At 42.8% G+C, this 16,784-nt stretch overlaps 1 protein-coding gene across 1 annotated transcript; it reads left to right on the top strand.

Moving 5' to 3' along the window:
- The first annotated feature begins 6,674 nt into the window (after nucleotides 1–6,674).
- UTP3 (UTP3 small subunit processome component) lies at nucleotides 6,675–8,248 on the top strand. Its single transcript, XM_015823833.1, has one exon. The coding sequence runs from the start codon at nucleotides 6,675–6,677 to the stop codon at nucleotides 8,172–8,174; it is 1,500 nt and encodes a 499-aa protein (XP_015679319.1). The 3' UTR covers nucleotides 8,175–8,248.
- Nucleotides 8,249–16,784: the final 8,536 nt, after the last annotated feature.

Here is a 16,784-nt window from a genome sequence, read left to right as displayed (position 1 = left end):
TCTCAGACAGGTGATTTTCCAGTCTCTTCTTAAAAACTTCCAATGATGGAGCACTCATAACTTCTGGAGGCAGGTTGTTCCACTGATTAATTGTTCTAACTGTCAGGAAATTTCTTATTAATTCTAGATTGTTTCTCTCCTTGATTCCTTGACTTGTAGAAGGGATGACATGGTAGCAGTCTTCCAATACTTGAGGGGCTGCCACAAAGAAGAGGGGGGTCAACCGATTCTCCAAAGCACCTGAAGGCAGGGCAAGAAACAATGGATGGAAATTAATGAAGGAGAGAAGCAACCTGGAATTAAGGAGAAATTTCCTGACAGCGAGAACAATTAATCAGTGGAACGACTTGCCTCCAGAAATTGTGGGTCCTCCATCACTGGAGTCTTTTAAGAAGAGACTGGACAGTCATTTGTCCAGAATGGCATAGGGCTGGGGTCTTCAAACTTAGCCCTTTTATGACTTGTGGACTTCAACTCCCAGAATTCCTCAGCCAGGCATGCTGGCTGAGGCATTCTGGGAGTTGAAGTCCACAAGTAGTAAAAGGGCCAAGTTTGAAGACCCTTGGCATAGGGTCTCCTGCTTGAACAGGGGATTGGACCAGAAGACTTCCAACGTCCCTTCCAACTTTGTTATTCTGTTAAAGTATACACACCAAACATATGTGTGTGTGCATATGTGTAGAGGAAGAGACAGGAAAGAGAAAAATGGTGGGGAAAAAAGATGGCAGTTACGTGGGAACTGTGACCACAAAGGTTGATATGACACGGATATTCTTGCATTGACTAGTAAAGTCACACAAATCCTGTGATAAGGATTTGTTTTTTTTAAAAAAAAACCCCAAGCAATGGTTTTATTTTAAACAGAATAAAATGTCACTGACGATAACAGACAGTAATTTATACCTAGATATCCACTTGCTTTTTTCAGTCCAGCTTTTGGGTTCTGCCTTTAACTGCCTTCAAGCACACGTTAAAAAAGCACCCACCTTCTGACCACAGTTTGATTTCTAAAGTATAAAGTTTCAGTTCCATTGTTGGTTCGGTTACAAAAACAAAAGAAGGGTTATTTTGCGGATGATCCCCCCTAACTGAATTTTCAAACCAAGACTTAGAACTAATATATTATTAGCATCAGGTAGGAGGGCTTTGTCTTTTTCAGAAAATGCCAGAGTACACAAGTACTTCAGCTACCCACACCTAACCACAACTGGATCCAACATCCTTTAGAGGACAAAACAAGTCTTAAACGACAGAAAGAGGGGATTGTTATATTTCCATTAGGTTAAAAGCAGCCAAGGGGCAGAGAGATTGTGACGTGGACAGACGCTGCAGATCTCAGGGAAATGGGAGAATAGAATCGAGTAAAGTAGAATAGAAGAATAGGAAAGAATAAGAATTGAATTGAATTGAATAGAATAGAATAGAATAGAATATAGGAAAGAATAAGAATAATAGAATAAGAACAGAATGAATAGAATAGAATAAGAATGAATAGAATAGAATAGAAGAATAGGAAAGAATAAGAATAGAATAGAATAGAATAGAATAGAATAGAATAGAACAGAACAGAATAGAATAGAATAGAGGAAAGAATAAGAATAAGAATAGAATAAGAACAGAATGAATAGAATAGAATAAGAATGAATAGAATAGAATAGAAGAATAGGAAAGAATAAGAATAGAATAGAATAGAATAGAATAGAATATAGGAAAGAATAAGAATAAGAATAGAATAAGAACAGAATGAATAGAATAGAATAAGAATGAATAGAATAGAATAAAAACAGAATGAATAGAATAGAATAAGAACAGAATGAATAGAATAAGAACATTGTCACTTTAAATGTACACTAATCAGCATACATTAAAATGAGATTTCGTTGCATACAGCTCTCAAAGGGTAACTGTCTCCAATATACACTGCATAAACATGACAAAAGAGTATGCATATACCCACATACACATATTCTATTCTATTCTTTCATTATTTCCTATTCTAATTCTTATTTCCTATTCTATTCTATTCCTATTCTATTCCATTCTAATTCTTTCCTATTCTCTATTCTATTCTATTCTATTCATATTTTTCTATTCTATTCTATTCATTCTTATTCTATTCTATTCATTCTGTTCTTATTCTATTCTTATTCTTTCCTCTATTCTATTCTATTCTATTCTATTCTATTCTATTCTATTCTATTCTATTCTATTCTATTCTATTCTATTCTTTCCTATATTCTATTCTATTCTATTCTATTCTATTCTATTTCTTGTTTGTGTGTAATACAGGTCTTCTGCTAGTTACAAACCGCTCCTGGGTTCACTTCAGGCTAATCTGCTTCTAGCAGCTTCTTATTGAAGGAACCCATGTTGGAAAACTATGTTACTTGCATCTTTAAAACAAAGACTCTACTCACCATTCGTTCAGTGATCAAAATTACCATGACACTGAAAAAAGTGACTTATGACTGGTTTCCACACTTAACGACCATTGAAGTAGCATTTCCATGGTCACGTGATCAAAATTCAGGTGCTTGGCAACTGACTTGTATTTATGATGGTTGCACCGTCCCACCATTTGATCACCATTTGTAATCTTCCCAGCTGACTTCCAACAAAGAAAGCAAATGGGAGAATCCAGATTTGCTTAAGGACTGCATAATTCATTTACAACTGCTGTGATTTGCTTAATGACTGAGCCAAAAAAGGTTGTAAAATGGAGCAAAACTCACTGAACAACTGCCTGGCTTAACAATGGAAATGTTGGGGGCTCAGTTGTGGTCATAAGTCAAGGACTACCTGCAAGGCTGGGACTCTACTACTCTGACTCCTAGCTACAAGAAAGTTATGTAGTGATTGACTTGTCACTTTATACAGCTTTTCTCTGACCAGTTTTCCAACTCTCCTCATTTTATTTTGCCTGGAGGGCACTCAGCTCAATTCAAATGAGTTAAAAGGTGATGAAAACAGTTAAAATGAAAAGTCTGAATAAATAGGAAAGTCCCCATACACACACACACACAGAGACAGACACACACACACACACACCTTATGTTGATTTTTGCCTATGTTAATTTCAAGTAAAACTCATGAAGTGGCAAGAAGCTACTTGATTTTGGCTAATCTTGAAAAATAAGTGGGATTGTCTTCGATTATCATTTGGATGGAAGCTATGAACTAGATTGGAAAGTAAAAAATACAAGAAATACAAGAATACAAGAAAACAATTGCAAACTATTTGTGTATCAAACAGAATAAAAGAATAACAGAGTTGGAAGGGACCTTGGGAGGTCTTCTAGTCCAACCCCTCTGCTTAGGCAGGAAACCCTATACCAGGGGTAGGCAACCTTGGCTCTTTTATGACTCGTGGACTTCAGCTCCCAGAATTCCTCAGCCTGCCATGCTGGCTCAGGAATTCTGGGAGTTGAAGTCCACGAGTCATAAAAGAGCCAAGGTTGCCTATCCCTGCCCTATACCATTTCAGACAAATGGCTGTCCAGTCTCTTCTTAAAAACTTCCAGTGTTGGAGCATTCACCGCTTCTGGAGGCAGGTTGTTCCACTGATTAGTTGTTCTAACTGTCAAGGAAACTATATAGCAGGGGTCTTCAAACGTGGCTCTTTTATGACTTGTGGACTTCAACTCCCAGAATTCCTCAGCCAGCGTGCCTGGCTGAGGAATTCTGGGAGTTGGAGTCCACAAGTCATAAAAGAGCCCAGTTTGAAGACCCTTGCCCTATGCCATTCTGGACAAATGACTTGTCCAGTCTCTTTTTAAAAGCCTCCAATGATGGAGGACCTACAACTTCTGGAGGCAAGTCATTCCACTGGTTAATTGTTCTCGATGTCAGGAAATTTCTCCTTAATTCCAGGTTGCTTCTCTCCTTGATTAGTTTCCATCCATTGCTTCTTGCCCTGCCTTCAAGTTTGAAGACCCCTGATGTATAGAAATCTCCATGTGAATAATCAATAATTGACTTCAACTTAAGGCTACTTTACTTTTAAAGTATAGTCAGATAATTCAGGGTCAAAAGTAATGCTATGGCCACACCATTTTTTTTCTCCTCTATGCTTCCGTACAACCACAATAAACTGCCACGTTGGAATACTTTACACAGTGCCTCTTCTCAATCAACGAAGGGCGGGAAGTCGAGAAAGGGACACCGACAGAAGAACAATGAGATTTACTTTAAGACTTGTGGTGGAAAAAGAATGCATCTGATACCCACAAAGTGATATATTAGGCCCAGCCCTGGAACCATTGTATGCAAACAGCCCAGGTGGCAGTTTATTTTTAAGAAAACCACAAAACAGGTGCAGCTGCTATGATTGAGGAGGAATAAAATAAACAGATTTAATAATTAGGACGAGGACACAACGTTGTTTAAAGTCTCAGAAGAAAGCTATCATTTCCACATTAGACTTTTCAATCTTCTTTGAGCTATTACAGGTGGTTCTCGGCTTACCACTGTTTGTTTAGTGACCATTCAAAGTTACAACGGCACTGAAAAAAAGTGACATGTGGCCGTTTTTCCGTTATGACCGTAGTAGCATCCCCATGGTCACATGACTAAAATTTGAGTGCTTGGTAACTGGCATTTATTTATGACTGTCCTGGGGTCACCGTTGGTAATCTTCCCAGCCAGATCCCTACAAGCCAAGTCGATAGGGGAAGTCAAATTTGTTTAATAGCCACAGGATTCAGTTAACAACTGCAGTAAGTTGCTTAACAATTGTGGCGAAAAAAGGTCATAAAATGAGGCGCAGGTCACTTAATAACTGCCTCACTTAGCAGTTGGGCTCAGTTGTGGTCCTAAGTCAGAGGTAGGCAACCTTGGCTCTTTTATGACTTGTGGACTTCAACTCCCAGAATTCCTGAGCCAGCCAGCCTACCCCCGTCCTAAGTCAAGGTATTATTGCTGGTATTATAAAGAGGAAAGGGGAACAGGAGTTACCTAGACTTGTGGATTGGCTTGGAATCACCACCCTGTAACTATAACTCTTTCCTAATTCTGGTAAAGATGAAGGTGCCCTCTACCCAAATTCAACTCTTCCCTACATAGGCACAATCAGAGACATCGTGGTCACGAGTGGTCTCAAAACTTCAAGACGGCATTCATGACCCCATTGTTTTAATCACACGATTGTGACTGCCATCTTCTCTTTTTGCATCCCTCCCCCCAGCAGATCACATTGGATGCAGTTTCCTTGGCAACAAGATGGGTGTTTGACTTCCCAGTTTAGTCTCCATTCTTGGTCTTCCTTGGCTATCTTCACATGCCACCTTGAGTTACTTATGCAGGTGGAAGTAAAATCTAATAAGAAGTGAATAAAAACACTAGCCAGGTTAACCTTGCATCACTTCCAGAAAGACCAGCCCCAGTTCCCCGTTGAGATTTATTTAGTGACAGTAAAATTAAGTACATATCCCTTTGCCTGGCTGTTATTACTAGTTTGCAAATCTAAGAAACCACAAAAAGCACATTGTTATCATACAGTATAAAAATGGACAGTAGAGTTCAGATAGGTGGTAGATAATGATAGATTATAGTTATACATGACAGACAGATAGATGACAGAGACTGATAGATAAATCTATATAGATGATAGATTAGATAAATAAATCTATATAGATAATAGAAAGATAGGTAGGTAGATAGGCAGATAGATGCTTGATAAGCAGATAAACAGGTAGGTAGATAGATCTATAGACATAGATGACAGATAGATCTATATAGATGACAGATAGATAGATAGATAGTTAGACAGACAGACAGACAGGACAGAGACTGATAGGTAGATGGTAGATAATGATAGATAAATCTATATAGATGATAAATTAGATAAATAAATCTATATAGATGATAGATAATAGAAAGGTAGGTAGGTGGATAGATTGATGATTGATAGGCAGATAATGTAGATTAGATAGATGGGTAGATAGATAAATCTACATGATAGATTAGATAAATAAATCTATATAGATGATAGCTAGCTAGCTAGGCAGATGATAGCTGATTGATAGGCAGATAGATCTATATACATAGATTAGATAGATAGATAGATAGATAGATAGATAGATAGATAGATAGATAGATAGTGGGAGGACAGACAGATGGATGACATTGATAATAGGTAGATGGTAGATAATGATTAATAGATGATAGATATAGTAAAAGAAGAAAGAGAAATTTGAATGGAGAATAAAAGCGGGGCTGACATCATTAACACAGAATTAGTGGGCATGCAAAGACAGATTTCCCCCCCCAAAAAGCAATATACTCCTTATGAAAACCAGGGAGGGGGTTCCAAAGGGTTAGGAATGGCGGCGGGCAAAAGACTCCAAAGACGCCAGGCCGACGCAACGCGCTTTGAAACCAGCGCCACTCTCTATGCGCCTTTTGCAAACAGAGCGCCGCAAACTCTCCAGAACCGGAAGCTCGGCCGCCGGAAGTCAAACCATTGGGCGAAAGCGAAGATTTGCGAATGGAACAGAGTCGACGAATCCACAAAGGTCATCCCTTCCTTCCTTCCTTTCCGGGAAACCGGAAGTAGCGTCCGACTTGGCCTGAACCTCGACCCGGAAGTCATATCTTACCCTTCCGGCCAGAGCGTGCGTCCGTTTAGTTTCCCCCGGTTTTTTTTTTTTTTGTCTTCCTTCGGTTCGGCAGCCATCATGGGGAAGGCACGCCGGAGAATCCCGCCGGCTTTGCGGGCCTCGGCCGAGCGCGAAGAGAAGATGGAGGAGCCGGAGCCGGGGGAGCCGCGGGTGACGGAGGAGGCGGACGACTTCCACGAGCGGCGGATGGAGGAGGCGGTGCTGGCGGCGCTGGGCAGCGAGGAGGAGGAGGAGGGCGAGGAGGAGGAGGAAGAAGAGGTGCTGGTCCTGCACCTGTCCGAGAACAGCGAGTCTGAGGAAGATGATGGGGAAGGGCCGGCCGAGGACGCGGGGCCGGGTGAGGATGATGATGATGAGGAGGAGGACGATGAGCCTCTGGACATGGACAGCGACCTGGAAGAGCAGCGGGGCGAAGGCAAATGGGGCTCAGGCCTCCCCAATGAGCTGGCTTGGGGTCAGAGGAAGAAGCTCTACTACGGCACGGACTACGAGGGGGCAGGGCGTCGCCCCAAAGCCCCCAAGAAGAGCAAGGAAGAGGTGGAAGCAGAGGAGCTGGAGGAAGAGGCCGAGGCTCAGGCCATCCAGAAGAGGATGGCAGAGAACTTGGGCGAGGAGGACTATGGCTTGGATCTCCTGCAGGCTTACGCCAGGACAGCTGAGCCACCAAGCGGGAAAGAATCTGGGCAGAAAATCGCCAAGGATTTGGCCTCCCTTTCTAAAAAAGAGCAGCTGAAATTGCTGAGAAAGGAATCTCCGGAACTGCTGGAGCTGATTCAGGACTTTGAAGCCAAAGTCGTCGAGCTCAGAGATGAACTGGAGCCCCTCGTGCAAATGATCGGGGACGGGGTCATCCCAGAGGGGAAAGGGAGCCAGTATTTGCAAACCAAGTACCACCTCTATCTGAACTACTGTTGTAACATCAGTTTTTACTTGGTGCTGAAAGCGAAGAGAATTCCAGTCCATGGCCATCCAGTCATCGAAAGGCTTGTGACTTACAGAAACCTGATCAATGACTTGGCAGTTGTGGACCAAAAACTGTTGCCAGAGGTTCGCCTGCTTCTGAATGAATTCCATAATAACGAGAGCGGTGGGGTGGCAAGTGGGAAGAAGCCCCTGCCGTTTGTTAGAAAAACAGCTAATAAAAGGAAAACAAAATCGCCAAAGTTTACTGAGGGTGAGGCCGAAGACGAACTCACGGATGATTCAGAGTTTGATGAGCAAGCTGCCCTGGATTTTTATAAGGAGATGGAAGAGAAGATCATGCTTAAGAAGAAGAGGAAACGAGAAGCAAAAGAAGACGCAAGTCACCTGGTTGTTGAAGAGGAGGAATCAGACCAAAAGAGAGGAGCAACGTACCAGATGTTGAAAAATAAAGGCCTCACACCTAGAAGAAAGAAGATTGATCGTAATCCAAGAGTAAAACATCGTGAGAAGTTCAGAAGAGCCAAGATCCGTAGAAAGGGACAAGTCCGTGAATTCCGTAGAGAAATACAGAAATATGCAGGCGAATTGTCTGGCATTCGTGCTGGAGTTAAGAAAAGTATTAAACTTAAGTGATCCATTCTCTTCCTTTTTTCACCTCTTCCTCTTTATTTGCAGACTAAAGATAGCGGACGTGAATTTAATAAATATATGTTTTGGGGAAATTATAACGTGTATTATTTTTAATAATGGCTCTCACTTCCAGAGTTGTACCCATTACAGAGTTTTGACTTAATATATATATATACAGGTAGTCTTCAACTTACCTCTCGTTTACTGACCATTTGAAGTTACTGCAGCACTGGAAAACGTTGCCAAGAATCTGAATTTTGGTTATGTGTGATCATGGGGATGCTGCAACAGTTGTATGAAAACGTACGGCCATTGCAGCATTCCCATGATCACGTGATCAAAATTCAGACACTTGGCAACCGCCTCATATTTATGACAATTGCAGTGTCCTGGGGTCACATGATTTACCTTTTGTGACCTTACAGGCAAAGTCATTGGGGAGGGCACATACACTTAATAACTGTGTTACTTAGCAATTGTGGCAAGAAAGATCATAAAATGGGTCAAAATTCACTACAACTCCCTTGCTTAGCAATAGAGATTTGGGGCTCAATTGTAGTCGTAAGTCGAGGACTATCTGTACTAGCTGAGGCACCTCCTTTTCTTCTTCAAAATGGTAGTTCATTTGTTCCTTCCCGCTTCACCTGAGCATTGACATTATTTCTGAATAAAATGTGACAGGATATAGTGGAGAAAGGAGACAGAACACCATATAACTTAGGAGTATGTGGGTAGATGTTGTCTGCTTGGTTTACCATTAGATACAACCACGGGTCTTGTCAATTCAGGACAACTTTCCAAGTTGTTTCATGCTATTGTAACCTTCCATAAAAGTCAAGTCTTTGTTGAATAAAGCTTTACTGTTGGTTACTAGTGGGACATATCCATATATTTTTCTTGGCCACAGTACAAAAAGAGTTTGCTGATGCCTTCTGTGGGAATTCATAACTATTTTTCAGTCTAATTTCAGCTTTGATATTGGCTGGTAGTTTCCTAATCCAAGTACTAGTCAAGTCTGCCTCTGCTTAGATTTTAACCTAGCAAATTTAGCCAGATGCTGCCACCTACTGAGACAACTGTACTCGTCTGTTACATCACATCTAGTCTTCCCCAAGTCATTTTCAGATGTTTTAGAGTAGACCAACTCCCCAAACCTTCCAGCCAGAATCTGAAGGGTATCAAATCAAACCTTTATTACGGGCATAAACCAGCATAATAGAAAATGACAATTTGAGGAAGATTGGTTTGGTTTAGTAGTTATTTTTAGATTATGTTAGTTAAAGGGTACCTGTCAGTTAGTTCCATTTGCCACATAATACCGATACTAAACATTACAGAAGGATCTGTAAAGCAGTGGTTGATAGTTTTGTGGGTTCTTATTAGTTTAAACTAAACTGTTCAACGTTTTGCCCATAATTTATCAAAAAATTAAAAAGGTCCCAGAAATTCTTACAAATTCAGAGTTAAGTTCTGCAAAATGGTACATTGCTTTCTCACATTTTGCAAGGAATTTGGTAATCTTCTAATCCAATTCTATTTTGTGCAGTTACAGTCTTGCTAATAGCTGTCCAGATTTTGTTTAAAACCCCTCCTGCAAGCTAGAATCTATCATCTCTCATCTGTTCCAATTTTTGAAACTATTTTTTTCTTCTTGGTGCTATTTAATTCATGGAATTAAGAGCATATCGGACATTGGAATGTGTCCTACCACACATGGGAAAAATCAACATTTGCCAATTGTTAGATAACAATTGGACAGAGGTTGGGAAAAATAAAATTTATAATGAGTTATTTACAGGAAAGATCCAGCTGATTTAAAAAAAATGAGCCAATAATATGTAACGGAGAAAGGCAATTACACAGGCTTAAGGACATTGATTTATCTGATATTAGGGAAAAACTTTTGATTTTGTCCAAAATTTCAGAAAAACAAGCTTTTTTGGGGGGAGTAGAGTGGCATAGAACTTCTAGTAGTAATTGAAAAGTGAATTCAAGTGCAATAGAATGCAAATTCATTACTTTTTGTAATCACGTTCATGGAAGTGTAATTATCGATTCTGACCTGCGAATACAATCCATGTTTTGCCACCCATTAGCTGACTACTGTGAATCTATACACATTTACTATGCACCGAGTTTAACATTAATTAAATCCATGGGGTAATATTGTTTGTGCAGAATTAAGTATTTCAGAGTTGTTAAAAGCTAAGTAAACAGTACTGAATACCTGCACAAGATTATTTGGGAAGATGGCAGTATGTCAATCCTGTTTGAGAAAGGCTGCATAAACTATCGTAATCATGTAATTAATTTTCCTGTCTGGGTTCATTATTTTTCATATTTATATTTTTATTGCTTTTATACTATTGTTAATTTATTTGTTGCCTCTCCTGCCATGGGGCTGTGGCTGCCCATCTTGCAAAGTGAACAGGTGATGTACAACAATGAAGCCATAAATACAGAAAAATAGTAATTAAAAATTAGGCATGGCTTCTGGAAATTTTGATAAAATCTGTTGGATGGAAAAGGCTGCTTCTGAGCTGAAATTCTTTTAAGATACTGCAATTAACGTTTCTTTTTAAAATGCGCAACCTGTGGCAGCATAGGCAAACTGAATAACACCACAATGCTGTTAATTGCTATCCTGATATATTAAAAAAGCACACCCTACAATCTGAAAAAACCCTATCACCCATAGAAACCATAGGGCGAAGAGGGAAAAAAAAACAAATGGAAAATTAACTGGAATGACCCCAAAAACCTAAATAAGAATTGCAGCAAAGAGGGAGAAAGAAATCTTAAGGCAGGGGTAGGCAACCTTGGCTTTTTTTATGACTTGTGGACTTCAACTCCCAGAATTCCTGAGCCAGCCAGCAGGAATTGTGGGAGTTGAAGTCCACAAGTCATAAAAGAGCCAAAATTGCCTACCCCTGCTCTAAGGAAATGAGGACAAAATGGCAAAATATCACCTCTGAAAAACCTTATCTATGCACACAAACTACAGAGCGAAGAGGAAAATAATTTTAAAAGGAACATTAATCCCAACCCAAATAAGAATTGTAGGAAAGAGGAGAAAGAAATCCTTCAAGGAAATGAAAAAAAAAATTAATGGCGAAATGCCACCACCACTTTCTGAGAAAAACCCTATTACCTGCCTCCAGAAGCGGTGAATGCTCCAACACTGGAAGTTTTTAAGAAGAGACTGGACAGCCATTTGTCCGAAATGGTATAGGGTTTCCTGCCTGAGCAGGGGGTTGGACTAGATGACCTTCAAGGTACCTTCCAACTTTACTATTATTATTATTATTATTATTATTATTATTATTATTATACCTATTTCTCCATGCATTTCTAGGGCGACGAGGGGAAAAAAATTAAAATGGAAAATTAACCAAAACTACCCCAAAACCCAAAGAAGAATTACAGGTAGTCCTTGACTGACAACCACAACTGAGGCCCAGAATTTATGTTGCTGAGAGAGAAACTTGTTGAGTGAGTTTTGTCCCATTTTACGACTTTTCTTGCACCATTTGTTAAGTGAATCACTGCAATTGTTAAATTAGCAACACGGTTGTTAAACGAGCTTGGCTTCCCCATGGATTTTGCTTGTCACAAGTTTGCAAAAGGGGATCCCATGATCCCAGGACACCGCAACCGTCATAAATACCAGTCAGTTGCCATCTGTCTGAATTTTGATCACACGACCGTGGGGATGCTGCAACGGCCATTAAGTATGAAAAACGGTCACAAGTTACTTTCTTTCAGCGCCACTGTAACTTAGAACGGACCCTAAACCAGTGTTTCTCAACCTTGACAATTTTAAGGCATGTGGACTTCAACTCCCAGAATTCCACAGCCAGCAATGCTGGCTGTGGAATTCTGGGAGTTGAAGTCCACATGCCTTAAAATTGTCAAGGTTGAGAAACACTGCACTAAACGAACTGTTGTAAGTCGAGGACGATCTGTATGGCAAAGAAAAAGACATCTCCCAAGAAATCAGAAAGAAAATTGGGGGGGGAAAACAACAACCCACTAGCACCTGCCAAAAAAATGAAAACTAATGGGAGGGGGAAAGAAACACCTTCGCCACCCGAGAAGATTCCTCCCGGGGATCTACCCAGATCCTGCCCCGGGAGCCGCGCCGTGCGCTTCGGGGAGGAGCCGGGGCGCGCGCCGAGGAGGCCGGCCGAAGCCGGGGCCGGCGGGGCGGAGCTCGGCGAGGGGCCGGGTCAAGGCACGGTTCTCCCGGCTGGCTGGCTGGGCCCGAGCTGGGCTGATCCGCAGGAAGGCGGCGGGAGCAGCGGCGGCGCAAAGTGGCCCGCTTGCTTTGGGGACCTTGCCGTGCGCGCTTGGAGAGGCCGAGGAGCCCCGCGCTTGGCCGGCATGGAGAGCCCCGACGGCCGCCGCCGCCGCAGCAGCTCCCGGCGCCGAGAGGCCGGCGGGGAAGCCGACGGGGAGGAGGAGGAGGAGGAGGCGCCGCCGCCGGACTCGCCCCCTTTTTTCCTCCTCTACCCGGGCCGGGGAGGAGGCGCCGCCACCGCCACCGCCGCGCCCGGCGCGCAGCCCCAGAGCGCTTGGCGCGCGGCGCCGCCGGGCCCTCGTGGCGCCCCGTTGCCGGTCCTGCTCAGCTACATCGGGCCGGAGCCCGCCCAGCCGCGAACCGGCAGCGCTCGTGAGTAGCAGCTCGCCCCCCGCCCCGGCTTCCCCAACTTGGGGTCTTCCCCATGGGTGGGATCTGGGCTCCCATGATCCCCAGTCGGGGTTGGGTGGGTGGGTGGATAATCTGTGCTGTCAAGAGGGTTGGGGAGCTGGACTCCACAGTCCGCCGATGCCTCTTTCTCGTTGGCACACCCTGCTTTCTGCACAACCACAAATCCTTCAAGGGAACAATTCCTTCCTTCCTTCCTCCCCCGTGTGTGTGTTCCCTTTTGTGGGGGTCTTCTCCAAAGCCTGAGTGTGAATGGCTACCTTCATTCCTCACCCACCCTCCCCTTCCAGTCCTTCAAGCCACTTGTCACCTGCTTTGCAGTGTTGAATAAATAAAACCTGAGGTTTTATTTATTCAACCGATGGGTTAAAGCAGGGGTAGTCAACCTTGGCTCTTTTATGACTCGTGGACTTCAACTCCCAGAATTCCTGAGCCAGCTGTGCTGGCTCAGGAATTCTGGGAGTTGAAGTCCACGAGTCATAAAAGAGCCAAAGTTGTCTATCCCTGGGTTAAAGTCTGTCCCAAAGGAAGGTGTTTTAGCTAAGGTGGGTGCCAGCTAACCCCCGCCCCCCAGCAAATTGGTTATCAGAGAGAAGCCTCTACTGTTTTTTTCTGCTCAGTAGGCATAATAAAATAAGAGAATAACAAGAGTTGGAAGGGATCTTGGAGGTCTTCTAGTCCAACCCTTAACTCAAGCAGGAGATCCTACCTACACCGTTTCAGACAAACGGCTGTCCAGTCTCTTGCTAAAAGCCTCCAATATTGGAGCATTCCCAACTTCTGGAGGCAAGCCGTTCCACTGATTAATTGTTCTAACTGTCAAGAAATTTCTCCTTAGTTTTAAATTGCTTCTCTCCTTGATTAGTTTTCATCCCTTATTTCTTGTTCTGCCTTCAGGTGTTTTGGAAAATAGGTTGTCCCTCTCTTCTTTGTGGTAGCCCCTTAGATATTAGAACACTTATTTGGAAATTGCCCTTTAAAGGAAGTGCCTGGGTTACAACTCTGAATTTCTGTTTTCTTTTTTTCCTCCTTTTCTTTCAAATTTCCTCCCATCTTTGGGGAGAAAAAGTGGCTGATTTTTGGAGAAAAATAGCAATCCAGAGAGACTTCTTATTACAGTGGCAGAAGCCTTGGCTAACTGTGCTATCATTAGGAAGACTAAATATAGATGCAAGGAGTTATAAAATAAATATCAGCCCTTTTCTTAAATAGGGAAGGAATGATAGTAGTAGCCAGCTAATTTTATGGAAAGTCTATAATGCTAGGAAAGGTGGAAGGAAAGAGAAGAAGTGGTTAATGAAAAGAAGGACTAGGGGTGACAAGATAGCAGTCTTCCAGTATTTGAGGGGCTGCCACAAAGAAGGGGAGATGAATCTATTCTCCAAAGCTCCAAAGAAGGCAAGACAAGAAACAATGGATGGAAACTAACCAAAGAGAGAAGCAACCTAGAACTAAGGAGAAATTTCCTGATAGAACAATTAATCAGTGGAACAGCTTGCCTCCAGAAGTTGTGGGTGCTCCATCACTGGAGGTTTTTAAGAAGAGACTGGACAGCCATGTGTCTGAAATGTTATAGGGTCTCCTGCTTGAGCAGGGGGTTGGACTAGAAGACCTCCAAGGTCCCTTCCAATTCTGTTATTCTGTTATAACCAGCAGCAAGTAGATGGAGTCACTTATGGTGGTGATGAACATCATTGGGAAACCTGAAGGATCAAATTGAGGATTGATCCTCTTAGAGGTCTGTCTGTTGCTGAAGTTTTCAAGAATAGTTTGGATAACCATTCGTCCTGGATGGAATAAGGACTTCTTCTGCCTTGGGATAAAGGAGTTGGACTAGAAGACCTCCAAGGTCCCTTTTAGCCCTGTGATTCTATAGGGTGGCTAAGGGTTGATGCTGACACGATGGAATATAAACAGCATCCACAATACTTTAAAAACATCCACTTACACCTGAACATTGGGGAAAAAATAGATTCCCTCTTCGTAGAAGTAACTTAAAATTAATAACAGAACATGTTTTTTTTCCCCTGTGGAAGGAAAGTTTCATTTTGCTTTTAGATTGGAAAATTCTTTTTTTTTGGGGGGGGGATAAATCAGGCCTCAGAGAAAGTACAGGCAGCCCTCGACTTATCACCACAGTTGCGCCCAAAATTTCCATTGCTAAGCAAGACAGTTGTTCAGATAGGCCCCATTTTATGACCTTTTTTGCTACACTTGTGAAGTGAATCACTGCAGTTGCTAACTGAAACAAGCTGTCCTTAAGTGAACCTGACTTTCCTCCCCCCCCTTGACTGCTTGTCGGAAGCTGGCTGAGAAGATTACAAATGGTGATCACATGACCCCGGGACAGTGCAACCGTCCTAAGTACATGCCAGTTGCCAAGTGCTCGGATTTTTTATCATGTGACCATAGGGAAGATTGCAATGGTCGTAAGTGTGAAAACCAGCCATCAGTCACTTTTTTTCAGTGCCATTGTAGCTTCAAATGATCCAGAAATGAAATCCTGTAACGACAAACCAGTTTTGTACATTCTCAAGGAAACAATATGGAAATGTTTGTAAAGCCATCGGGAGCTGGGATAGATTCAAAGGAGTCTTTGCTTAATTTAGTCAAGAGGAGAATTGATTCTGAAAAGAGGATTTTCTATCCGTTTCTGTCATGCTAATTACCTTTTTTTCATTGGCAAGGGGGGTGTAGGAGCGTTCCAGGGCTGTGATAGAAGCAGAATTGCTGTTTTTATATTAGTAACGGATGGGTATTCAGTGTGCAGGAATTTGTTTATAATCTGACCGCTATTACGAGTGCAATTTGTCTTTGCTTATGATGCATTTAGGACTTTTCAGTACAAAAAGAACAGGTTTTTTTTGGTTTTTTTGGGCCTTTAAGAGACTTACGATCAGTCCGGATAAAACATTTTGTTCTATTGTTTTGCGATCGTTATATAAATCAGTCTTTTTTTTTTTTTGCTTCTGTTCAGCCGTGTCTAATTCTTGCACACTGCCTGGACAGGTTTGTGCAGTTTTCTTGGCAAGGATTCGCAGAAGTCGTTTGTCATTGCCTTCTTCCTATGGTTGAGAGAAAGTGACGGGCCCAAGGTCACTCAGCTAGCTTTGTGTCTTAATGTAGGACTAGAACTCACAGCCTCCTGGTTTCCAACCTAATGCCTTTACCACTACACCAAACTAGCTCTCACTACATTCAATAGAGCAGGGGTGTCAAACTCAATTTCATTGAGGGCCGCATCAGCATTGCGGTTGCCCTGGGGGGGGGCGGGGTGTGTGTGGCCAGGGTGGGTGCGGCCTACTGGGTGGGCATGGTTAGCTCTACATCGTTCGCGTCAAGGGTGCCTGTGGGGGCTCAGCCTCTTGGCGCTGTGAGGAGAGCACCCCATTGCCTGCCGAAACCCCTCCCCCGAAGCCCATCAAACTGGATGTGTGAAGTAGGCCAGGGCCATTTGCTGGCCACTTCCAGGTGATGGTCCATTTCTTCATTCCTCACAAAGGGTGACACCTCCCCAGCATGCACCCAGGGGGCGGAGGCGACGCGGCAGGGGCTGGTTCCTCGCTGTTTCCAGACGGCCTTGTGGAGCTAAGACTGAATGCGTTTCAGCATAGATGGCCACCACAAAATTGTACATTGGCTCCCGGCCGGCCTGGGCCAGGGCCAAGGCAGCGGGGACCGTTCCCTCACTGTTTCCAGGATGGCTTCGCGGGTCACATGAAACCACTTCGTGAGCCGCATCCGGCCCCCGGGCCTTGTGTTTGACATGTCTGCAATAGAGCAAGGGTCTTCGAACTTGGCAACTTTAAGGCTTGTGGACTTCAACTCCCAGAATTGCTTAAAGTAATTAAAAAAAAACTTTGCGTGGATACAATATTTAAAGGCCTGACATGATGTGTTACTGT

This window comes from Protobothrops mucrosquamatus, unplaced genomic scaffold, assembly GCF_001527695.2.
Source record: "Protobothrops mucrosquamatus isolate PMUCROS unplaced genomic scaffold, P.Mucros_1.0 scaffold2007, whole genome shotgun sequence".
NCBI classification, from domain to species: Eukaryota; Metazoa; Chordata; class Lepidosauria; order Squamata; family Viperidae; genus Protobothrops; species Protobothrops mucrosquamatus.
Note: the sequence above shows the minus strand (reverse complement) of the source record. Positions and strands in the feature narration are given on the sequence as shown.